Below are 25999 nucleotides of genomic sequence, written 5' to 3' on the forward strand. Positions count from 1 at the left end.
CGTGTTCGTCAATCATACAATCGAAATCTCATAAACGAAATAAAACTGAATGATTCAGAAACCCAAAAAAAAACACTATTTCATGTTACATTCTTATTTGTCAAAGATCCTTCTGTTATGGTTTGTTAAAAGAGTGTTGAGTGAAAGTTATAGAACGGAATGTAACTGAACATTAAATTAGATATATCTTGGTTTCAGGCACCAGGGTTATTCTCAGCCAGATAATAAAGGAAGTGAGGACTGTGCTGAGATCGGGTTCCTGGAAAGGTATAACCTGTAACGACAGACCCTGCTTTGAAAAGCAAGGCTGGATCTGTGAGAAGAGACGTGATTTTTGAGAAATAACATGTTCACAAATAAATTGTCACGGATTGATTTCATCTGTTCGTTCATTGTCTTCTGTTCGTTACTTAAATCAAGCTAAAGGCTTTCACTTCAAATCAGTGATGCATCTTCCATCACATCAATTCTGTGCATTACTCTGCCTCCCTATTACACTGCCCCAGTGGCTGAATTTCTCCATCTCTTAGTTAGTGCGTTGTTTGTATTTTTGCCACTTACATAATCAGCTGTACCACTTGATCAGTAAGCTGTGATGATGTAACTTGTGCTTGAAGTGTGGTGTTTGTTTATTTGTTTGTTTACATGCATGTTTATTACTTTTTTGTACAATTGCCAATAAATTCTTGACTAAAATGAAATCTACGAGTAAAAAAAATGTTTGATTATTTGTTAGTTGAGAGTTCGTTACTTTTTTAAAAATGTGTTGATTAATAACAATTTCATCGGTTGCACATACAAGTTGTTTGGAAATTGTCCTAATCAAATTATCTATTGTAGAAAAAAAAATTATTAATTATTATTAATAATAATAATAACTTTTCTAACATTTCACTCAAAATTAAGTTTTGACCTCAGTATTAATATAACATATAATATAAGCAGGCTAGTTTTTAAAGAGCCCCCTGTCTTTCAAAGTTAATCACAAAATGATTTGCTGTAAAAAAAAACAAAAGTCTTCTTTTAGATTGTCATAAGTAAAATATACAGAACTTTATTTTTTTTACACACTGTGCTCATTTCTGTTTATGCTTGAGGATTTCCTGATTTAACAATATTATTACACAAGGATCGTTTCCTAATTCACTAACCACAAAATGTGATAAATGTGTCACTACAGCCTACTCACACAAAGTGGGGGTTAATGGATGCAGACAAAGGCACTGTACATTAGTGTTTTAGAGATCAGACATGGTTGAGATTTCTGATTATATGAACTACAGTGAGAAAGGAGAAGGGCATGTAGAGATGGTAGTGGAAATCTACGACAGCGTGGATGTCGTTAAAGATTACAAACCTACCGTAGAGACAGATGCCTTGGATGTAAAGAACATACAGACTCAACCCACAGGTAGGTTTTTTTTTAAACTACTGCAAAGTGATTAGTAAGAACTGAACCACATGTGTTTGAACACCTTAGAACATCTTTTTGGAATAAGTCTCCAGTATCAGTGCTGGTGTCACAGTCATATGTAAAGCTGTGACTTGAAGTTTCCCAAACATTAATATTTGAGGACAGAATATATTTGTCTTTAGCTGCAACTTTCTTTCATTTTTAGAGTCAAGGATATGTGAGGAAATGACTGTTTAATATTTCTTGTTAGAAATAGATATTGATATAAGCAATGAGGGAAATTTAATTTGATGTATTAATGGATAATTGCATTCAAGTTCTCTCTTTCTCTCTCATTCTTTCTCTCTCCTTCATTTTCACTTTTAGATGATCTCAGGTCTTTGCTTTAAAAATTTAAAATATGCTAATGTTACTAATTTATCCATTATGAAAGGCATTGCTATGGTGTTTAGATTAAATGGAACACTTCACATTCATCTCAATCTCTACTATGAGACTTTACAAAATAAACACATGGATAAGCAGAAGTACACTAAAGTCCTGCATTGCTTAAGGTAGAGTCCTGTCATTAAAATGAGGAAGGAAAAGAATCAAAGCCGTTATTTTATATATCTCTTTGTTTGCTCAATATTATGCTCTGTAATTCTAAACGTTAACAGTGAGTCGTTTTCAGAAGCTGTCGACATCATGTCCTCACCAGACATGACAACGTTGCTGTAACACTCTATGGAGGACAGAGCCATCCTTTCTTAGAACAGTCTTGAGTCTTTATTCCCGTGAGGGTCTGGTCCATGTTCCTAGGACTGTATATCTCCATCTGAGTTGTACAATTAACAGATATTATCTGTCACACAATATGATGAAATTCTGACTCTGTGAGTTCTCGCAGCAGCCTGTGACATAAATTAGATGGATAGGAGGGGGGAAAAGCACAAGATGTAATTCTTTACGAAAATAAACGACTAATAATGCAAAATGTAAGAAACAAAATGGTGTGTGGAAGGGATAGGGGTTGTTGAATCTCAGGATCAGAGTGTAATCTGTGTCTACAGTGATGATTAGATTAGAGGCTATTGATGGCTTTAGCTCTCCAAAGGTGCTTTATTGGGTTCTGGTGCCTGAGGAAGCCAAAAGTACACTGAATTTCATGGTTTGAGACATTACGTGCTTTGTAACATGCTGCTTTATCACGCTGATCATAATAAGATGAGTAAAATGTGGACATATTCTGATAATTAGAAGCATGTTTAATTCAAATCATGCTCAACTGGGTCCCAATGTATGCTAAGAAAACTTTTCCCACACTATTACACCATTGTCAGTAGCATGGACTGTTCAAACAGGGCAGAATTGAAGATTGATCAGACATTCAGGTGACATTTTGGTTTTAGTGAGCTTGATCTTTAGAGAGTGTAAATTGCATCACTTTTTATGTCCTCAGTATTAAAAGCCTAAAGCTGGTGTCGGAACTTAGTGCCCGCCTCCAAGCTGACATATCACAAGGGTGATTTATACTTATAACTATAACTGTATTATCAACTACTTTAACCAAATCCTTCTAATTGTACTATAATCAAAATTGATGAAATAGTGAGAAAACTCCTCAGACCTGGATGAGAATGAGCAAAAACTTCTTTATTGCAATCAATCAGTCATCCATTCCATTGAGCTCAAAGAAAACAAACACCACTAAGTCAAAAAGAACAAATGAAAAACCCAAAAAAGAGCATTCACATGTAACCAAAAAACTTCTCTCTTGCAAAACAAAAACCCAAAGTATCAAAAGAATGAAGGAGCTGCACCATCCAAAGATAGTTTCACCGTCCGAACTGCCCCGCGAAAGAACACTGAACTTCCCTCCAAATTTCCCCTCAATATATACCCTGGCGCTTCTAAGTGCCTCCTCTTTTGATTCCTCCTACTTTCAGACAAGTTCCCATTATGTTTCAAGTTGTTCTCTGAGGCCCCGCCTGATCATTTACATGCTTCTTCTGAAATCCCCTTATTTCCCCGAATTACCTCATACGCCCCCTTGGTGACTTCATGTCCTGTCTTTCTGAATTCCCCTTATTTTCCAGAATCATCACCTGACCCTTACTCATATGCCCTTATATGGATTTTCCTTTTTTCTTGATTTCCTATTATTTTCAGCCTTTTTTGTTATTGTTATTAAAAAAAATATGCTCAAGAGAGCTCTACTTCCTTGATGTTATCACATTTGTCGCTCAGCCTTTCATGACAGACGCTTCGTGGACCAGTCCTCTCTTCAGCTACAATGAGTAAGTTTTCCTCATTTCTGCTCTTACTATTTTACTTGATTATATGTCTAAATGATTATATGTTAACGTTATAAGTTTAACTGAGCTTATATTCTACTTGGTTATATTGTATTGTTTTGCTGTTGTTGCTAAGCTTTGCTGCTACTGTGTATATTGCTGGAGTCTTTAATGTTGGCTCTTTTTAAGCTTTGCTAAACTTTTGAACTTTACTATGATCTCAGTCTGGCCTTCAGACTGGGCTTTCTCATTGCATTCTTTAAGCCTTAGTTCCTCTATTTCTTATCAGAGCTACTCCTTTTTCTCTTAGATTCTCAGCCTCAGAGTCAGCCAATTCGTCCAGGATTTCTTGGTCCAGTTCCTGCTGAGGTCATGGCCAGCTATCGCCGTTATCATCTGCGTCATCTTACTCAGGAGTTCTGCTCTTTTCTGGAACGACTGTATTCCCCTACACTCCCGGAGCAGCCTCTCTTGCTCTCTCACATTGTACAGACGCCGTTGACTCACTCTTCTTCAACTCAAACTCCTCTGCCTCCTATCCTGGTGGATCAAAGGACACAAACTGATGGTTGTCCTCATGCTGAACCCTGTTGCCCTAGGCTGACAACTCGCCTATATCCGTCCTCTCTCCCCCAGCTTGGCTTCTTCTCCCTCCAACTCTGAGCCTGGTTCCCCAGGCTTTGTTCCTTCTTCTCCCTCTCCTAGGCCTGGATCCCCAGACTGTGATGTGGTTTATTTTGCATTAGTTCACTACCTCAGTCTTATTATGACATCTGAGCTCTATACCCATGTATCCTATGATACCAATCATAATAATCCTTAATTATGCTCCTGTAGCGATTTTGGCTCGCAAAGCAAGGTAAATATTTATAAGTAACTATAACATGTTATAGTGACTTCTAAATAATTTAACCTAAGTTAAAATTAACGGTACTGGAATTAAGGTTACGCTTATTTGGTCTGTTCGTCCGGCGAACAGGCCGTGTAACCTTTATTAATTCTATGAAGGCAGTATCTTCCCGGCCAAGAAAGATTCGCTTCCCTTTTACTTTATACCATAATGTAAATTGAATTAACTTAATAGAGCATGTAGTTCAGACCCGATGTTGCAGGTACCTTAATTTGTGAGCGATACTCAGAGACAAATCACCTGTGGCTCAAAATGATGACATTTAATGAATGAGACAAACACAACATAAAAATAACTACACAAACAAACAAAAGAAATAGGGAAAACGAAAATTAAAATAAAATAAAACAAAAGAAATTAAAATTGGGGAAAGGGAGGAAGAGGCTGGAAAGAAGAAACTAGAGAAAGGAAGGAAAGGAATGGCAAGCTTAGACTAAAAAATTAATCACACCCTAACTGGGAAATCGTCACAGAAACTTAAATTCACCTTAAGATTCAATGAAAGATTCCTACTTAAAATTACGCATCTAAATTGGTTGGTAAAGGAAACGGTTACTTGCATTGGCTTACTGAACAAGAGTCCGGATGCAACAGAGAAATCTCTGACAAGTCAGTTAGGGTGGGGTCAGACGTTCTTCCAAGTTCTCCTGAAGATCAGAGCAGTTGTCGTTCTTGGAAGTGAAGCTTGCTGGAACTTCTTTGAAGGAAGATGGAGTCGTCTTGAAGCTGTTCTGGAAGTCTGACCACGGATTAGTGGTGTTTTTGACAATTTAAAGGTCGCGAACTCCACCCATCTTTGGGGAGATGACCAATACTTCGGTCAAGGTTTTGGAGGGAAAAACTCCCTTTGTTTCAGGTGTCTGTGGGCGTGGTTTAGCTATCCAACTTTTAGATGACTTTAAAGTTTGATCCAGGGTGTATTAAGACGGTATGGCGCCTTTCGTGCTCAAATAAAATACACCAGTGCTTGAAAAATGAGTAACCGATAATTTTGTGGTCATTTGGATACTAAACATGAAGGGTAATGACGGTATGAAGGCAGCGGTACATTACATACATAGATCATTAATCAAAGTATAACTTATTTTAAAATACAATGTTGTTTTCTGACACATGAATAAAATACACCCTTGCCAGGAAATTAAGGAGCAAATAATTTTAAGTCAGGCAAGCCTTAAAAGAAGAACATATTACAAAAAGGGTTATAAGAATGAGAACCTTAGAGTACCTTATCTTCGGGTTTTATTAGTAAAAGGAATGTCTCATTGTGTGAGTGTGTGTGTGTGTGTTCTGGTTTAGGGCCCCTATGAGTCGTTTAGGGCCGCATGGGGTTATCTGGTCTTTGTGTAGGTTCCAGACATTCTGGAGCCAGGTGTGTGTGGAAAACTGGGTTGCTCATCGGTTAATTGAGGAGTAGATGTTGAAATTTAGGGTGCTACAGACGCTACACTCCTTTGGGGCGCTCCTTAATATATCAAAGATTTTTCACAATACCACTCGCCCCTGTGAGACTGTAACGTCTCAACAAAACCTGTGTCACAGTGATATTGTCACCAACAAAGGAAAATAAACATAACAGGGAAAAAACAAGGGAAACGAAACAGGAACAGTAACCAAATAAACAAAAAAGTAACACAAACAACTTAAAAAGGTAACAAAAAAGTAACACAAACAAACAAAAAAGTAACTCAAACAACTTAAAAAGGTAACAAAAAAGTAACACAAACACCACCAACACTCCCCCTAACAAAAACAAACAACATCACTCCCCCTAACAAAAACAAACAACATCACTCCCCTAACAACATCACTCCCCCTAACAAAAACAAACAACATCACTCCCCCTAACAAAAACAAACATGAAAGAAGGGATATAAACCCAAGCTCATCCTCAAATGGGTGAACCAGGAGTGAGCGAAAAACCCTCTGGAGTCCAATGTGAAGGAAAATTCTCACTCCGCCCATGTATAGCGCGACAGTGCAGTTGGCACCACCAGGAACACCATCTGTGCAGTAAGTAAACTCAAAGTACATGTCCCGACAAGTATTTCATGAGTGGGTGGCAGGAGGTATTGTTCTTACTACCACCAATGATGGTTCGGATGCACTGACCGAATCCACAGCGGTAGCGGGATCCTTACGTGTCAGCCCCTGAGTAGGGCCCTCCAAATGTCTCGAGAGCGATCGGCCCAACAGTCCTTGGCTGTGTCAGCAACTGCATCTGAATAGCCCCCCCTCTGCAAGGTGGGCCCCCTCCATGAGTACATAAACTTGGGCGTTCCGATCGTGACCGGTAGTCCCTGTCGTACAGTTTTGGTGTGGGATGTCCAGAGCTGATACCCACAAAAGAACAGAGTACAATATTGGCGTGTAGTAGTCTGCAGTATGTGAGGGGAGAAAATGTGAGCGTGTTTGTGTCGATGTCTATAGGTGGAGGCAACGCAAAAGGACCGGCGTACTTCGTAACTGTGTACTTGTAATAGAAAGCCTTTGTCAAGGATATATTCCATCATGCGATACACGTGGATCCATTATCCCTCTGGGAGAAACAGGTCCGCGTTGTCCAGGATGAGCGGCACGTGGCGTGAATCTTCCAGCAGGGTGTACCATGTGTCAGGTGTTGGCGGCCGTGGGTACGTCAACCATGTGCGACGTGGCGCATCACCCAGATCAAAGCCCTCCCATATGTACTCAGACACGTCAGTGTCCACGGCCAGCTGGAGGCATGTGTAGCAGCAATCATGGGGTGCGGTGTTATCGACCCTACAGGCGATGCCTCTAGGGGTGAGTTCCAGTCGCCCACATGTCCAGGGATGATGGTCAGGGGTTCGTCGTGGAGGCAGTTACAGCATAGCCCTGCACACAACACGCACAGAGGGACGCACACACGCAAAACAAACAACATACACAAACAAAACAGGACCAGGACCCCCCAGTAATTCTCTGTTCAGACGTATATACAGTACAGTCATAATTGCACTCAGGTCATTAGGAGACTTAAGAACGTCCGACTACGGCCACCACCAATAGTGGTTGTGGTGTGATGAGTACATCCACCGTGGCAAGGGGGCCTTAATCTGGTATTTACTTTTTATGTTTTTTTTTATTTTACTTTTTAGCCAAATGTCTGAGAATGTCTGGGCATAATATGTTTTTGGCAGAATGGCCACCACCTCTGAGTAACCGTTCTTCCGTAGGATCGGATGCAGCCAAGCAGGTTGTGGTGGGAGGCATGCTAGACTTTCCCTCGCACCTCTGGTGTGGGTAGTCCAAATTGGGTATTCGCAAAAGAACAGGGTATAATCTTGTCGAACTGTGCTTTGTTGAATATTGCTTGATATAAGGTATGCGTGTCTTGTCTTTGGCCCATAAAGCGACGCCACCGACATGCACCGGCGGAGTTCATCTGGTTGATGCCAAGCTATCCATGACGCTTCCTCAAGCACGATGGCGCCGTGTGAAAGAATCAGTGGGATGGGGCGTGCATCCTCCTGAAGAGTGATCCACTGGTCCCGTGAGGATTGGGGCGGGTATGACCTCCAGGTTCGTTGTGGCTCTCTGTCTAATTTAAGATGCAGCCACCAGCGATAAGCAGACAGGTCTACTTCCAGAGCCAGCCATCGGCACGAAAAACAGCAGGCGAAGTGGGGGACGTTTGGATGCATTGTAAAAGTGGTAGGCTATGCCAGCAGGATCTGGGTCAAGGTGGGCACACGAGTAGTGGTGGCGAGCTGGCTGGCGTGGAGGACGCCGGAACGGGAGACACTGCATCATTCTGTACACAAAGGGACATAGTGGACGTGGACAAACAGGTTACATGCTGGGGGTTAGTACGGGGGCAGTCAGTTCTCGCACAGCACGGTGTCATTCTCATCTAACAGTGGAAACAGGTCTGGGTTTGCGTCTGCATCTATGACCTGCAATTGCACAATTGCCAATCTCCTGAGAGCAACCACTTGTAACAAGCGGGATCTGGTGCGCCTGAGTTCCGGACCATCTGGTCTCGGTTTGCTTTCATATGGGTTAATAGCGCGGATAGTGATCTCATGGGACCCGTGTGCAGTGGGATGACGGTGCAGCACTCAGTACCAATCATATCACATACGCCTTGTTCTGGCCCTCGCATTTGATCTATGGCAAACCGGTTTTCTACAGTCATCAGTGTTGTGGCGTGCAATTGTTCCGAAATGAGCCCTAAAGCGGCAATTGTATGGTTAATAAAGCACTGCTGATTGTACCATACGTAGTTTATCCACCTCATGTTCCTAGGTGCTTGTACGTGCGGTAGCAGGACAGACCACATGGTCGAAGAGCTGTCTGAAAGTGCTCCGTGTTCCTCTGGGATGCCTACTGGCTCTCCTTTCCAGTCTATGTATATATGGGGATCTTCTGACCAGGCCGGGAGCACAGAAGAGTTGGTGTGCTCCACATATTTCGAAATATCTTGTTTAGCACATAAGGTGTGAGTGGGGGTTTGAGGCAAGAGACTGTCTAAAAGGGAGTCATTTAAGGCAAGCACTGTAAGGCCCCCTTCTAGCACAACTGGGGCACATAGACCATGCCACATCCGGGGAAGCGTTTGGAGTGCTGTTCCATCCCCACAATACCAAAAGATATCAGCTAGTGGCAGGGTGCCGAATCTAAGACTAGGAACAGTCATTAACCCTGGGACGGATGTCTCACAACCATATTCTGACTTGTTACAAGGTGGGAGCACATTTACTATGGGATGATGAGCATCTAACGTGTCTTTACAGGCTTTTTTAGGCAGAAATCCCACCCACACTGCTCCCTTTGAACGAATACATAGGGGAAACTCTTGATTAGGTCACGTCCTGACTGTCATATCTGTTGGAACTGGTGAGGCCACTGGTTGGTATGTACAGGATCTACTTATGTTGCCAATCCATCTCGGCCCATGTGTTCAAGCTGCTGATCCTAACAGGCAGAGTGCAGGGCATAAATGTGTGTCATTATAGGGGGGCTTGTCACATTCATCCACTCCCCTGATGGGCATTATATAGGGAAGCTGTTTGGACCTATCATGGCATACGATACAAATACTGTTGGTGGTAACTGCATGGGCTGAATCTATCAGCCATTGGCGATACAAGTTGCCCCTGGCGGCATCGGCCATCGTGTTGTACTGGGTGATACTTATTACTTGAACGTGTGCCAGAAGGTCTGCATAGTCACCTTGAAGGGAAGAATTGCAGGGACTGCATTTACTGCTCATGCTATCAGTGCATTTGGCCCAAAAATCTATACTGACGGAACTGAAAGCCAGGACTCCACGCTGGGACGTAGACTCGAGCCTTTTAAGCGTCGACAAATGTGGTTCTTTGTAATGGGGAAGGATAGGTAGCTGTGGCATGAAGACTATAGTACCATAATGCGTGGATCAACCTGCAGTGACCGCCCTCTTCATCGTCCGCAGGGCGTCCCATGACAGTGATACTAGTCATTGGGTCTACTGTTGCATCGCCTGCTCACCTAATACGAATCTCTAGAGTCAGAGTGTAGTAGGATGCCGATTGGTTAGTGGCCCATTCTTTCAGGTTGGAAACTGACGCTGGGAAGGGACATATGTAATTGAACGAATACATTACAAAATAGATTGTATTGTTTTGTATCTTCTTTTGTACACTAGCATGGGCAAGTAAAGCTAAAGCGCATTTCATGTGCCCTTCTATGGCCATCTGGGCTGTGTTGTTGTTAACTCCTGCCAATGGTGGGTAGGTCCCTTTCCCTTGAAAGACAGTTCATCCATTAATAGTAGCGGAACCTATACCTACATTTCGTTTAGATCGCGTGCCCGTCTTAGAACCATTATACGATATCCACTCATTGTGGGTGTGGTTAGTCCCTAATTGCGAGTCATGAGCCCGTGTATGTGCCACCAAGAAACCTACTGCGATCGCTGCATTTAAGCACAGTCCTATCATGCACGCTGCAAAAAAGAGTTGTGTCGTCAGTCCCTCTTTATCTTGCCTGCCTGTTCTGTCAGATGTATCTACTGGTTTCTTTCGCGTATTGTTACCACGGGGTGGGGCTATCTGAACCATGGTGTGCAAGTACACCGTTCTACTCCCTAGTTATGCAGTGTAGACCGGAGTTCCTCAAGATTTATGGTGCTATATGGACCTGGGGGTATATCCGGGCCTGCCGTGTGGGAATGGTCTGTCTGTATGTCGTCTAATGGGGTGTCTGAGCTCCCTGCTGGGCCTGTATGTACTCTCGGATGACCAGTGTGTAGATAAATTAGGTGACCAGTGTGATGAAGAGAAACTAATTGAACAAGTTCCTGTGTTAAATCCTCAGAATGATGAAGTAGTAAATATAACAAAATAGGAGGAAGAAAAAAAACTCAAACTCAAGTTGTTTCCACGTATTTTTGGAAGGATAATAAAGATGCTTTAGACCAATTGCGTCGGCAGCTCACTAAATTTCTGCTTAATATTAGACATGCTAATCGTGATCTCTCTGAGGTTACTAACTGTAAGCAGGAAAAGGGAGAGTCCACCTCTGTGTTTTGGACTCGATTTAGGCAGGTGTGGCGACATTTAGGAGGAATGGAGCTCGACCTTTAACCTCCTTGGCCGTGATCTTATGAGTCTCCTGGGACTCTTTATAGCTTTTAGAGGTTCCCACATGACTGTACAAACTCTCGATATCTCTGTTCCAGATATTCTCACTCTCTCTGACTGTGTACTTCCACATAACGTTGCTGCAATTAACGCTGTCTGTTCTCTCCCTGCTATCTCTCCCGCTCTAGAGTCTGTTCCTTCTTCTTTGTGGGCGGAACACAAGGATGACGTGGGCTGCGTTTCCTGTCCTCCTTATGAGGCCAGAATTAAACACCTTACACCTGTGCATATTAAACAGTATCCTCTGTCTCATGAGAAAGCCGCTGGAATTGACGTTATTCTTCATTCTCTTTTACAGCAGGGGGTGGTGATGCCATGTAAGCCCATACAATACTCCTATCAATCCTGTTCCAAAACCAGATGGCTCTTGGAGATTCACCCAAGATCTGAGTAAAATAAACGAACTTGTTATTCCTGTTGCTCCAATAGTCCCTGATGTATCCTCAATTATAGCCTCTATTCCATGTACACATAGAGTCTTTTCTGTAATTGACCTTTGTTCTGCTTTCTTTAGTGTTCCTGTAGGGAAGGACACAGAGCCACTCTTTGCCTTCACACACAGGGGACAGCAGTATACGTGGACTAGGTTGCCACAGGGTTACATTGATTCCCCCGCTGTCTTCGCGACCACGGTCAAGAACGCCCTGTCAAGCCTCTGCCTTCCTCTAGACTCAGTGGTCTTACAATATGCAGATGACCTCCTGGTGGCTGCAGCCGATTATGACACCTGCCAAGCAGCGACCCTGGCTCTACTCACACACCTGGCTGAGAAAGGTTTTAAGGTGTCCAAGTCAAAACTCCAGTTCTGCCAGAACACTGTCCGCTACCTCGGTTATGTACTCTCTCAGGGCTCAAGGAAGTTAACTGCTGAACGAATACAAGTTATCATGGACACTCAGCGGCCTGCCACTAAACTGGCTTTACAGGCCTTCCTCGGCCTCATCAACTACTGCGGCCAGTGGATCCCAGACTGCTCTCTATATGACAAATGTCTGCATGCTGCGGTGAAGCATTCTGATCTTTCATCCGCACCTCTCTCATAGACTCCAGAAATGCAGGCTGCTTTTGAGGCCTTGAAACGGGCCCTGTGTACGGCTCCTACTCTGGGACTCCCTAACTACAGCCTCCCTTTCCACCTGTATGTTGTGACTCAGCCAGGAACAGCCTCTGGGGTGCTGGCCCAGGAACATAAGGGAGGCATGCGACCTTGTGCGTTTCTTTCTAAATCCCTCAACTCTGTGGCTCAGGGTTTGCCGGCCTGTCTACGTGCTGTTGCCGCCTGTGCTCTGATGGTAACTGATGCTGAAAAGATCGTTTTATCTTATCCTTTGATCTTACACACCTCACATCAGGTAACACAAATTTTACGCAATTTAAACACACAGCACATGTCATCCCAGCGACGTTCAGGATATGAGACCGTGTTATTGGCCACTGATCATTTAACTTTACGTCCATCATCCTCTTAACACTGTAGCACATACCCTACAGCGCCTTCTTAATGCACAGGATGATTGTATGGGTGACTCTGATCATGATTGCCTTACCGAAATAGTCAATGCCACAAGCATTGGCCCTGACCTCTCCTCTGTTCCCCTACAGACAGGTGATGTCCTCTTTGTAGATGGCTCAAACCTAGTGATGGTGTTTATCTTTGTGGCTATGCTGTTTGTCGGTTACCTAACACTGTCCTTGAATCTTTTCCTCTCCCTTTCTCCTCTGCGCAGGCAGCTGAACTCTTCACTCTCACTCGTGCCTGTGTTCTCGCTGAGGACGCTGACGTCACTATTTACACTGACTCTCGTTATGCCTTCGGAGTAGCTCATGATTTTGGCCGCATTTGGCAATCTCGTGGCTTCACTGCAGCTGACGGCAGGCCTATCTCCCATGCCTCGTTAGTGCAGGATTTAATCACTGCCTGTCATCTGCCTCGTTCTGTGGCCATTGTTAAAACTAGGGCGCATTCCTCTGGTGACACCGATGAAGTGAGAGGGAACAGTTTTGCTGACCGAATGGCTAAACAGGCCTATCTCCAAATCTATCTCCAGCCATGGTCTCTGTTAACACCATGATCAGTGCTGTTCTACCTGACATGGATCTCCCTTTGCTGCAGGCTTCAGCTTCGCCATTTTGGACTAGTCAGGGTGCGACTGATTCCTATGTTATTCTAGATAACAAGGGCCATGCCTGTCTACCACGACATTGTACTCCTTTTCTCGTCCGCGAGTTTCATGTCCCCACGAAGAGGGGTGTTACAGGACTTATCTGAGGTTTTTTGTATTTTCCGCTTACACACAGACGTGAATAGAATATTAGACGGATGTTTAATATGCGCACAGAACAATATTTCAAAATCAGGTGCCACACATCAACACCTTCCCACGCCTGACACTTAATTTCAAGAATGGCAGAGCGATTTCTCACACATGCCTATACAAGGTCCTTTCAGATACCTTTTGGTAATGGTTGATAAGTTCTCCAGATGGGTAGAAGCCTTCCCATGTAGTAAGGAAAATGCTAGAGTGGTGGTACAGAAGCTAACTACTGAAATAATTCCTAGGTATGGCATCACTGTAGGAATTGATTCTGACAAGGGAACTCCATTTACATCTAAAGTCACTCAGCTTCTGTGTAAAGAGTTAAAGATCAATTGGCATTTCCACATTCCTTACCATCCACAGTCATCAGGTATGGTGGAGCGAGCCAATCGCACAATAAAAGACAAAATTCGTAAAGCAATGCACACGTCCGGTTCCAAAAATTGGGTTCATGCGTTACCCCTTGTGCTAGCAGATATGAGAATGACCGCACAAGTGGCTTTGGATCACCTGTCTCCCTATGAGCTCGTGATGGGGAGACCATTGCCCCAACCTTGGCGAAGAGGCAAACAGGCATTGGGAACGGGGGACCTTGATGTACACCTCAGCGAGTGCTCTGCAGGGTTAGTTCAGAAGCTCAATGAGTATTGGCCACGGGTAAATTCAAAACAACCCCAATTCCAATTGGCAATACTCACCCTTTTAAGGTGGGAGATCGTGTCTTGGTCAGAAATTTGGAAAAATTAGGCACGCCTTTGGGTGAGACCCCGTATAGTGGACCTGCAGAAATAGTCGCTGTGACTCGCACTGCTGTCTTAACTGATCTTTTTCCACAGTGGATCCACGCCTCCCATCTAAAACCAGGCACGGGTTGGAAAGAAGAATCATAAGTAAAAAGTCTGTCTAAACAGTGTTTGTGTTTCAGAAATTTGAGGCAAGAGCTGACGACCTTTTCAGGGGTTTCCTCTTCCCAGCATCCAAATAGAAGGATCGGCTGACCTACAAAGAGGGGGCTGTCGGTGAGCTCCAGGTGACGACACACATCTCTCTGCGAAAGGCTGACATCATTGAGCGAGACGGCGTGGTGACCCCGCAGATTCTCCTGTGCCGCCTGTTCGGACATCTGCCACGGTGCAAACGGTGCTCGAGGAATCCGTTGGGGACAGAAAGACAACCTCTACTGGAATCAGGAAACACAGCCAGTGACCAGTATGGCTGTTCTACTTCTACTACTGCTCATCACGCTTGGGACAGGGATTCCCGTCCAAGCTCATCCTCCACACGATAATACCTTCTGGCAGTTCACGAATTGGACAGCTCGACAGCATACTGACGAGTCATGCTACGTGTGTCAAGTCTTCCCGACATCAACAACCACCACCACCTCGTAACAATACTATACGGGACACTCTCACTGCCATGGCCTATGTCTGTATTTCTGATGTTTGTATCGCTTCTAATGCCTCTAAAAATATGATGAATAATGTGCATGAAGAATTTCTTAACTACACCGGTTCTCGCGGGTGTGAGAATAACACAGATGTCCTTATTTCATCAGGGTCCTTCTCGTAGTAGTCGCCTTAAAAGAGCCACCAGTGATTTCCCTTTTCCCCCCCTTGAGCATTGATTACAATCTAAGTTCACTACATTCTGGCAAGCTCTTATTCACCAGTATGGTGTAACCCAACTCTGGAATCAGCTAGAAGTCCCTCATTATCACTTGGCTACTTTCGTCAATGAAACCTTGCTGGCTATACAAGGTGCCCGGTCTGAGCTCACCGCTCTCCGCCTGACGGCCATACAAAACCGAATGGCTCTTGATATGCTCCTAGCTGAGAAGGGTGGTGTGTGTGTGTAGTAGTGGGTGATAGTTGTTGTACATTTGTTCCTGCTGAGGATGATGAGCATGGGGAAATAGGTCAGGCTGTTGAAAAAATGCGTCAAACCGCTCATGCTATTCGCGAGGATGAAAAGGGAGATCGGACTGGGTGGGGACTGTGGTATGTTTATTTGGTCAATGGACCCCTTATCTTTCTATGATCGTCCCTGTCCTCATGATCATGTTGCTGTTATTTCTTTTTGGACCATGTATTTTCCGATGTATTATGAACCGCATATGGGCCTTGGCCTCCGCCCTCCAGGAGCCTCATTGTGCACGCTAAACCCATAAGACATAGTGTTTGCATTTGTAATTATACTACATTATTATTCAGTATAAAAGAGGGGATTGTTGAAATTAATTTTCTTTATGGTAATTAATTTTTGTGCTTATTTCATTTTCTTTCCACATTTCTTTTTCTATGTCGGAATGAATGTGTCCCCCCCCCCCCCACTCTGGTCATGCTGACCTGTGATAAGTGTGTTCTTGTTTTCTTGTTTTTGTACCCTGTGTTTCTGCAAACATAAGCAGGATGGTAAGGCTTGCTGATAACGTAACCATAATCTTAAGGGAATAGAAAACGAGGATTCTCTGTCATGTAAAATTGTATTTCTGTGTTATATGTTATATGTCATCTTCACCTATTCTGATTTAATGTTCTTGATTTGAATCTATCCTGTTCCTTTAGTGCTCTTGACCGGATGAAAAGACAAGATAGGTTGACCTGCTTGTGAGATTACTCGCAGGACACTCAGTTTCTCTTTGCTCATGTACAGGCTTTCTGACCTTCAATGCTTGGATGAGAGTTCTGAGGAAGCAGCATTCTAGCATACCCCTATCTATGTTGACAAAACTTGGCCTCCGCCTTATCTCATACAGCATAGCTTACTGTATTTCATTGCGTATATATTCTGTTCTGTAGCTCAGTTCTTTGAGCAGCTGTTTGGAATAAACCAGATTTGATTTCACTCGTGTGGTTTGTTCTTTCAGTGCTCCGGAGCGTTCCTATTGTTTTGCAGAGGTAAAGAGACGCGATGAAGTGCGAGGAGGAATCTTTCTTACAATTCCTTTGACTTGTCCTCCAGTTATCTCCAGTTCTACTTCTCGCCCATCATCCTCTGTTGGCAGCACTGGGTATATACCATGATATCTGGGTTTGTACTGTTCGTTGTAGGGCGGAGGTTGGAGCTGCTCCACACATTCGCCTGGTGGTGGGGCTGTTGCTTTCTCTTTCTTCAGTTCTTTTTCTAGATCTCCTTTCAATTTTTCCCCTCTTCTCTTTCCTTCCTGCTCAAACCAGTCCACTATTTCCCATTTCCTCATTGTCTTCTCTTTATTTTCTCTTTTCATTTCTCCCCAACACTCTATTCTTTCTTTCATTTTTTTACACTTTCCCTCATCAAATGTTCCTCCTTCTGGCCATTGCAGCTCTCCCTTTGTCCGGTCTTGCCATTTTCTCATGTACTTTTTGATTTCCTTCTCAGCATCGTTGTGCTTTATTGTTATAATTGCAGCTGGAGTGAACAAGCTTTTTTCCTTCTCCATCATGAACCCCTGTCTTACCCTTGTAGCACTACCACGTGGCCTTGGGGTCACTGTTGACCACTTTAATTGAACTATTATTCTTTTTACTGTCAGTCGCGGTTGTACTGGATCTTTCCTTGTTCGACTCTCAAGAGGATTTATTTTATCTAGGAGAATGACACCAGTGCCGTCAACCCTGAGCAATAATTAAACTGTCGTGGGCATTCCTCGAATAATTCTACCAATGGTTCGTCGTCTTCATCGACTGCCTCTGTTAAAAACTCACTCAGCGGTATTTCAGCCTGTCGGTTACCTGGGGTATCTACTAGGGTCCTCAATATTGGGCTCAATAGATGAGGCCTCCAAATCGCTTTTATTCTTTCACGCCAGTTGTCAAACGGAAAAAGAGTTTCTAATGTCCACAGCCCATCAAACCTTGTTAGAGACCACAACTTAGCTGCTATCTGCTCATCAGACTGGTGTCTTTCCACACCGTTCCTGTCTCTGTACACTCGTTCGTCCCAGAAGAAGGTTCTTACTCCTTTGGTTTCTATTTATTTGGTTTCTCCCTCAACATCCGAATCTGAGCCTAATTCCTCATCACACCTTAAATCTATATCCCCCATCCACTGGTAATCTACAGCGTGCCACCTCATCTCTTATGTGTTTTTTTGTTCTGTCCACTGTGTTGTGTTGTGTTACTTACCTCACTCCCACTTACTCCATAAGTCCCATAAAGCATTTAAGTGTCCACAACCCGACCCCTAAGTCCCACTCAATTTGTCCACATACTACTCCTGTGACTATGATTACTTCTAGTACAATAAGTAATTCATCCTCCATTCGGGTTATGGGGTCAACAATATTTCGCTACCGTTTTTACCACTTTTAACACAATCTCCGCTATTTGACTCAACACTTCACGTATACACAACAACAATTCCATTCACATATATCCTTTCCTGTATACTTTTTACCGTATACTATTCACCGGGGGCCCCCCAGCCCTACCAAGCAGACTTGTCTCACCCGACAGCGGTATCTAGGGTCTATCTTTTTCCTCACCTGCCCGTGCAGCCACGGTGTGTGAGTTTAATAGAACTCACACCCCGCCGGTATCCGCAAGATTTTTATTTTAAGATCTTCTCTTATCTAGGCCTATTCACAACACTTTACATCCAATATAAATGACAATATTTACCCACGAGATCTCATCACACACACAGTAACCAACCCCACTTAATCACTTTTGGGGATTTTCCCTTTTGCTACTTCTCATCCAGCTCTCTTATCTCACCCTTGGGTGTTCTCGAGCTCAAGGGCAGCTACCTACCTCCCTCCCCAGGGCCACCCCTCCCCTGTCAGGCCATAGATACACTACACACAGACTTTTGAATATAACAGTCTGCTTACCTTATATTATGGCTGGCCTCTGTAGCCCTTCTGAGAGAGTGGTCCCGGTTCTGGATGCAGGTCACGCTGTCCCTTTATCGAGCCCCACGTTGGGCGCCATTAAATATGTCGAACTTAGAGCCCGCCTCCAAGCTGACATATCACAAGGGTGATTTATACTTATAAGTATAACTGTATTATCAACTACTTTAACCAAATCCTTCTAATTGTACTATGATCAAAATTGATGAAATAGTGAGGAAAACTACTCAGACCTGGATGAGAATGAGCAAAAACTTCTTTATTGCAGTCAATCAGTCATCCATTCCATTGAGCGCTAAGAAAACAAAAACCACTAAGTCAAAAAGAACAAATGAAAAACCCAAAAAAGAGCATTCACATGTAACCAAAAAACTTCTCTCTTGCAAAACAAAAACCCAAAGTGTCAAAAGAATGAAGGAGCTGCACCATCCAAAGATATTTTCACCGTCCGAACTGCCCCGCGAAAGAACACTGAACTTCCCTTCCAAATTTCCCCTCAATATATACCCTGGCGCTTCTAAGTGCCTCCTCTTTTGATTCCTCCTACTTTCAGACAAGTTCCCATTATGTTTCAAGTTGTTCTCTGAGGCCCCGCCTGATCATTTACATGCTTCTTCTGAAATCCCCTTATTTCCCCGAATTACCTCATACGCCCCCTTGGTGACTTCATGTCCTGTCTTTCTGAATTCCCCTTATTTTCCAGAATCAGCACCTGACCCTTACTCATATGCCTTTTATGGATTTTCCTTTTTTCTTGATTTCCTATTATTTTCAGCCTTTTTCGTCATTGTTATTAAAAAAATATGCTCAAGAGAGCTCTACTTCCTTGTTGTTATCACATTTGTCGCTCAGCCTTTCATGACAGACGCTTCGTGGACTAATCCTCTCTTCAGCTACAATGAGTAAGTTTTCCTCATTTCTGCTCTTACTATTTTACTTGATTATATGTCTAAATGATTATATGTTAATGTTATAAGTTTAACTGAGTTTATATTCTACTTGGTTATATTGTATTTTTTTGCTGTTGTTGCTAACCTTTGCTGCTACTGTGTATATTGCTGGAGTCTTTAATGTTGGCTCTTTTTAAGCTTTGCTAAACGTTTGAACTTTACTAAATATGATCTCAGTCTGGCCTTCAGACTGGGCTTGCTCATTGCATTCTTTAAGCCTTAGTTCCTCTATTTCTTATCAGGGCTACTCCTTTTTCTCTTAGATTCTCAGCCTCAGAGTCAGCCAATTCGTCCAGGATTTCTTGGTCTGCTCCCTATAGGAGGCCAGTTCCTGCTGAGGTCATGGCCAGCTATCGCCGTTATCATCTGCGTCATCTTACTCAGGAGTTCTGCTCTTTTCTGGAACGACTGTATTCCCCTACACTCCCGGAGCAGCCTCTCTTGCTCTCTCACATTGTACAGACGCCGTTGACTCACTCTTCTTCAACTCAAACTCCTCTGCCTCCTATCCTGGTGGATCAAAGAACACAAACTGATGGTTGTCCTCATGCTGAACCCTGTTGCCCTAGGCTGACAACTCCTGCTTCTCCTCCTCGTATCTCATCTCCTCCTTTCGCCTATATCCATCCTCTCTCCCCCAGCTTGGCTTCTTCTCCCTCTAACTCTGAGCCTGGTTCCCCAGGCTTTGTTCCTTGTTCTCCCTCTCGTAGGCCTGGATCCCCAAACTACACTCCCACTTCTCCCAGGCCTGATATGTCCGGGTATCATTATTATTATATCATTATATTTTTATATTATTTGCAATAAACTTCTCTTTCCTTTTATATTTTTCTGAGTCCTGTGTGGTTTATTTTGCATTAGTTCACTACCTCAGTTTTATTATGACATCTGAGCTCTATACCCATGTATCCTATGGTACCAATTATAATAATCCTTAATTATGCTCCTTTGGGGTGCTCCTTAATATATCAAAGATTTTTCACAACATCACTGGTTAGAAACTAAATTTTTAGTCCCAGACACAAAACGGCACATGACGTAATTCTTTCCGACACTCATTGCGACATCATTGCGACACCAGCATCATCACAACGGTTGACAACAGAGTTCTGGCAATTTCCGAAAAATCAAATCTCAGATTATGGTGGTCACCTAAAAGCCACTAAAATGAGACCGGCACTAATGTGAAAGATAAAGAAGGAGAAAAAGAATAAAGAGAGAGAAAGAATATCTCAATAATGATCTATCACCTAATAGTCTGACCCATGCATCTCTTTTTATTACTCAAAGGAAAAAAATAAGAATGCATCTGTGTTCATTCATCTTTAGGAGAAACTGCATGGAGCAGACATTACAGACTGAGTGCAGTGTGTTTGCTGCTGCTGTGTGTTTTCCTGCTGACTGCCGTCACAGTGCTGTGGGTCAAATACAATACCCTGAAAAAAGAGAGACCCCAGTTACAATTAGAGAGAGATCAGTACCAACGAGAGCTCTCTGAACTTCAGTGTCCTTTTAAACCTGGGTAGGTGACTTCTGTGTTTCATGGAAATGTTGAAAACATTTTTTATGAACAAATTGTATTTCATTATTAATAGATTATAGATTTGTTGTCGAGTGAATCCATCAAAATTTGTATAAATATTCTGTACAAGGATGGAGATTTTTCAACAGGAGATGTTACTACATTTCTGTTGTAAAAAAGAGCTGAGAGGAAACCAGACAGGACTGTATAGAGAGAGGAGCAGATCTGGTGATCATAAACAGTACTGAGGAATGAGAGAGAGAGAGAGAGAGAGAGAGAGAGAGAGAGAGAGAGAGAGAGAGAGAGAGAGAGAGAAAATAAATAAGTTTCTATATTTATATTGTTCTGTAACAATTACAGTAGTTCATCAGTAAAAATTTCGCCGGTACAGAAGCTTGGATTGGTCTGACTGACACAGACACAGAGGGGACATTTAAAGATACAGCTTAGATACTGGGCCTGGAACAGGGTTTGGAGGCTACCATATCTGCTTCAGAATAAAAAAGAGCACGGAACAGGGCTTTGGAGGCATCATCTACAACCACATGGTCATGTAACAGTGTCCTTAAAACTTTATTATGTCATCAGAAGAACTGAGAGCTGTATCTTTAAAAAAAAAATACAAAAAAATTACAAAATTGTGGAATCTCCAACTAGCTCCGCATTACAGCGCTTTGATGGTGTAGGCTATGATGGTTCACTAATTTTGACATAAAAAAGAGAAGTCACCATTGTGAGATGTGGTAAATTATGTACACAGCAGCAGAACTGAGGTTAAGCAATGATTTCAGCAGAGATGCATGCCTGATATACTGAATTTTAGCAAGTAGAAATATGAAATGTATCCTCACTGGGTGATAGCAGTCCAGATAACTGATGATATATATAATGTTAATGAGAGCACTATTAACAATGGTATTGTCGCAAAGCAATTTCTCAGAAATCTGGAAATAGATTTATAATTGTCCACTCGTTATATTAGACACAAATAAAACAATATATTAGAGACATATTGATTCATTTCCTATAACAGCAGTTCTAATAGGAGTGAAGTTCAGTTCAAATCATAGTACAGTTTAGTTCAGGTGGCGCTTGGTCACTTCCTCATCTCATCACACCTTACTGGGTTCCCTTTTCACCATCCATAATAAGCAAACTGTGTCATTACAGCCTGCACACACAAAGTAGAAGTTGCTTAATGCAGAGAGAAGCACCGTACTTTAGTGTTTTATCAATCAGTCATGTCTGAGCTAGTATCTGATTATGCGAACTACATTGAGACGAGAGGACGGCGTACAGAGAGGGTGGTGGAAATCTTTAAGAATGCAGATGCTGAGAGAGGCCATGACTTTAAACAGGAGAAAATCAACAGTAAGAGAAGTATACAGACTGGACAAACAGGTACGTGTGGTTTATAGTGAATTTTGTGCAGTGGTAAGGAATAGAACACTAGCCTTTCAAAATAATAAATGATAAAATGATGAATGTTAGAACAGGAGCAGGATTTGTTCCTGCAGGATATTAGCTGGCTTTGAATGTAAGCAAGAGTAAACATTTATTTTGTTTTAATGGTCTTTGCAAGATTTATTTTGTTTTAATGGTTTCTTGTTTTGTCTTTCATTGTTATCATATTATTTGCTTTTAAGAACGCTCTCTGAGACACTGCATTACCACTGCATAATTTTTACAACAGCAAATCAAGCAAAATTTAACAGAATTTTTTTAAACCTTTAAATAAAGCTTGTTTATTTCTTAAATAGTGCCAATGTGTCATCTTGATTAAACAGTGTGTTATTCGATGTATTTTTTCGATGGGTCATACATAGTGGAACATAAAACAGATCATAAATATAGACTGTCTCTGACCTTACACCATGAGGCGGTGTGAACCTCCGCTAAGGGAAGTTTTAAGAAATAATAAAAAAGAAGAAGTACTATGAAGAAGTACTGAATTGCATGAAAGGTTTTATCTGCCATTAAAAAAGGAGAAGGTGTTGAGAATGGGGAAGAAAAAGATCATATTTAATATTAAAGTTTCGTTGTTGTACAATTTAATTTAAAAGTAAACAATGGGACTTTTTTGAGTCAGCAATGTTCAAGGTGATTCCTGGTCCAAGTTGACTTCGTTATTAAGCAGACGCATAGAGATTATGCAATTTTTGGTCTGAATTTACTGTCTGAGAAAATCACCAATCTCACCTCATAAAGGTGTTCTGCTTTTTAGAGTGATGGTTTTAGACCACATTATGCAAAGCAAAGCAACACTAACCACCTCCTGTGATTATGTGACTGTTTTCTGTCATCGGGTAATTAAAATGGTTTCACCTGTAGCCTGTAAGCCTGAGCTGTAAGTCACTCTGGAAAAAATATCTACTTAATGGTAAACACCCCTGTTTTGATTGGTTAAAAAATATAAGACTATCATCAGTGTGAATGTCAGATGCCACAGCTTATGGCAGAAATTTCATCATGGATGACTGCTCATCAGTTAAAGCTCAATCCTAGCAAAACTGAACTGCTGTTCATCCCAGTTGATTCATCCCCAGGTCATGATCTTGCTATATCCCTGCAAAACGATCTGATCTCCCCTTCAGCCACAGATCGCAATCCTGGGGTAACCATGGACAATCAACTGTCCTTTTCCTCTCATGTTGCTAATGTGACTCGCTCAAGTTGGTTTCTTCTCTACAACATTAGAAGGATTCGGTCATTTTTGTCCACACAGACTGCTCAGGTACTTGTTCAGTCTCTTGTCATTTCTAGACTGGATTACTGCAATGCACTGCTAGCAGGTCTACCTATGAACGCAATCCGTCCTCTGCAAATGATCCAAAATGCAGCTACCCGGCTTGTTTTCAACCTGCCAAAGTTCTCGCATACCACCCCGCTGCTGCGATCCCTCCACTGGCTTCCGGTTGCTGCACGCATCTGATTCAAAACACTGATGCTGGCCTACAAAGCCAAAAATGGACCAGCTCCCTCTTACCTCAAAGCCCTCATCATTCCTCGCACTGCACACCGCAACCTCCGATCTACCAGCACTGCTCGACTGGTTCCACCATCTCTCAGTGTAAGAGGCAAGTATACTAAAAGACTCTTCTCTGTTCTGGCACCAAGGTTGTGGAATGAACTTCCCTTAGAGGTCCGGACAGCTGAGTCACTGGCAATTTTCAAGCGGCGGTTGAAAACCTACTTATTCAGGAAACACTTCAACTAGCACTTCTTTCCTTATCTTTTGCATTAAAAAAAAAAAAAACCTTTGACACTTTTTCATTGTAACTTTGAACAAATGTTTTAAACTCATGGTATCTTAAGTATGTAACCTACTGTAGTGAACCAGCATTAATGTATTCAATGTTAGAGATTTAAGCACTTATGTACGTCGCTCTGGATAAGGGCATCTGCCAAATTCTGTAAATGTAAATGTAAATGAATGTGTGTTCATTCGTCTCTACTAGGATTCAGTGCAGGGGGCAGATGTTACAAACTGACTGCAGTGTGTGTGCTGCTGCTGTTGCTTTATGTTCTCCTGCTGACTGCCGTCACAGTGCTGTGGATCCAAAACAACAAGCTGAATGGAGAAAAAGAGCAGTTACAGACCAGTTACAGCAACCTGAATATAGAGAGAGACCACTTACAGACCAGATTATACAACATGAAAAATGAGAAGAACCAGTTAAAATTTCAGAAAGACCAGCTACTGAGCCATAAAGAACAGTTAGAGTTGCAAAGAAACCAGTTACAGAATGAGACATCAAGACTGGAGAAAATAATTTTAATCCTAGGTATGTGAATATAAGTAATTTACGTGTATTTAGGTGAAATTTATGTAAAACTCTTTTTAATAAATGTAATTAGATTTCAATAACTATCACAGTCCATTACAGGGGATTTTTTTTTAAATATGTTTTTAAATTTTAAATCATCCTTTAGTTAAACATATATAAACTGGTATACATGATACTTAAAAAAAAGAAATAAATCTACATTTTTTAAATAATTTCTAATTAAGTAACATGACAAATATAACACAGTAACCTCCTAATATTGGACAGCGATACAGAAAATTGTTGATGGATGGATGGATGGATGGATGGATGGGTTTAATGTGAGAGCAGTCATAAAACCATAAAATCAAATCCTCTCTGAACTATTATGTTATCAATCAGTATCTTTATGTTTAAAATGGAAAAACAAAGAATCTATAAAGCATTATGAACTATCATTATGTTATCAATATTTGTGTACATATTCTGTACAAGGATGGAGATTTTTCAACAAGAGCATTTACAACATTTCTACTGTTGAGAAGAGCTGGGAGAAAACCAGACAGGACTGTATAGAGAGAGGAGCAAATCTGGTGATCATAAACAGTACAGAGGAACAGGTGAGAGAGAGAGAGAGAGAGAGAGAGAGAGAGAGAGAGAGAGAGAGAGAGAGAGAGAGAGAGAGAGAGAGAGAGAGAGAGAGTAAATGAGTCTCTATATTTATATTGTTCTGTAACAATTACAGGAGTTCATCAGTAAAAATTTTGCTGGTACTGAAGCTTGGATTGGTCTGAATGACACATACACAGAGGGGACATTTAAATGGGTGGACGGTTCACCACTGACCACTAAGTAAGACATCACTGAACTGAAAATTACCCATGTTGCAGTTTTTCTCTCAGTTTGAAGCTTCAGAAATGAAATAACAGACATTCTGACTCACTGTGTTTTCAGGTTCTGGTGGAACGGAGAACCAAATGATTATGGAAATGAGGACTGTGTTATAACAGGCTATAGAAATGCTAAGTCTAATATTTCTACCTGGGCTGATTATCCCTGTGACTACCCTGTAGTTGGAATTTGTGAGATGAAAATATTTAACTGAAGCTTGTGTCTGTGCTTCCTTTCCATTTATTCTTACAGTAGCAGCTATCATGTAGCTTGAATGATTTGCTGTAATAATCTTACAACTTCTGTAGCTTTTAAATGAAGATTAATCTTAATTCTGTACTTAAATACAACATTATTTTGTATTAACAAAGATGTCAATGAAGTGCTTTATTGTTATAAACTTGACTACATGACATAAATAATATACAGTAATACCCACTTTTACATGACTGTGTAACATTTAACTA

The 25999-nt window shown here is 42.0% G+C and overlaps 3 protein-coding genes across 3 annotated transcripts in view; 2 read left to right on the forward strand and 1 right to left on the reverse strand.

Moving 5' to 3' along the window:
* The first annotated feature begins 1169 nt into the window (after positions 1-1169).
* Positions 1170-25999, forward strand: part of LOC113660592 — a 41387-nt gene continuing 16557 nt past the window's right edge. Inside the window, exons 1-6 of the mRNA XM_047816666.1 lie at positions 1170-1411; positions 20682-20874; positions 22076-22275; positions 24333-24659; positions 25137-25261; positions 25387-25493. Coding sequence (XP_047672622.1) covers positions 1252-1411; positions 20682-20874; positions 22076-22275; positions 24333-24659; positions 25137-25261; positions 25387-25493 — 1112 coding nt within the window. The 5' untranslated portion in view covers positions 1170-1251. The remainder of the gene's footprint in view (positions 1412-20681; positions 20875-22075; positions 22276-24332; positions 24660-25136; positions 25262-25386; positions 25494-25999) is intronic.
* On the reverse strand, positions 6316-15105 carry LOC113660559. Its single transcript, XM_027174138.2, has 2 exons — positions 14264-15105; positions 6316-8375 (listed from the first exon to the last, which is right to left on the reverse strand). The coding sequence occupies exons 1-2, from the start codon at positions 14686-14688 to the stop codon at positions 8168-8170; spliced, it is 633 nt and encodes a 210-aa protein (XP_027029939.1). The 5' UTR covers positions 14689-15105; the 3' UTR covers positions 6316-8167.
* LOC125145103 (DNA-directed RNA polymerase II subunit RPB1-like) lies at positions 18382-20178 on the forward strand. The gene is made up of 2 exons (XM_047815777.1): positions 18382-19304; positions 19616-20178. The coding sequence occupies exons 1-2, from the start codon at positions 19261-19263 to the stop codon at positions 20157-20159; spliced, it is 588 nt and encodes a 195-aa protein (XP_047671733.1). The 5' UTR covers positions 18382-19260; the 3' UTR covers positions 20160-20178.

Source organism: Tachysurus fulvidraco, chromosome 7, assembly GCF_022655615.1.
Source record: "Tachysurus fulvidraco isolate hzauxx_2018 chromosome 7, HZAU_PFXX_2.0, whole genome shotgun sequence".
NCBI lineage: Eukaryota > Metazoa > Chordata > Actinopteri > Siluriformes > Bagridae > Tachysurus > Tachysurus fulvidraco.

Coding starts and splice junctions, on each gene's coding strand:
- LOC113660559 (XM_027174138.2), bottom strand. CDS start 14,688: ATGTCCGAACAGGCGGCACAGGAGAATCTGCGGGGTCACCACGCCGTC. Junction 8,376..14,263: donor CGATCTCCCACCTTAAAAGG/GTGAGTATTGCC, acceptor CTTTGTGTACAG/AATGATGCAGTGTCTCCCGT.
- LOC125145103 (XM_047815777.1), top strand. CDS start 19,261: ATGACAGACGCTTCGTGGACTAATCCTCTCTTCAGCTACAATGA. Junction 19,305..19,615: donor CCTCTCTTCAGCTACAATGA/GTAAGTTTTCCT, acceptor TTTTTCTCTTAG/ATTCTCAGCCTCAGAGTCAG.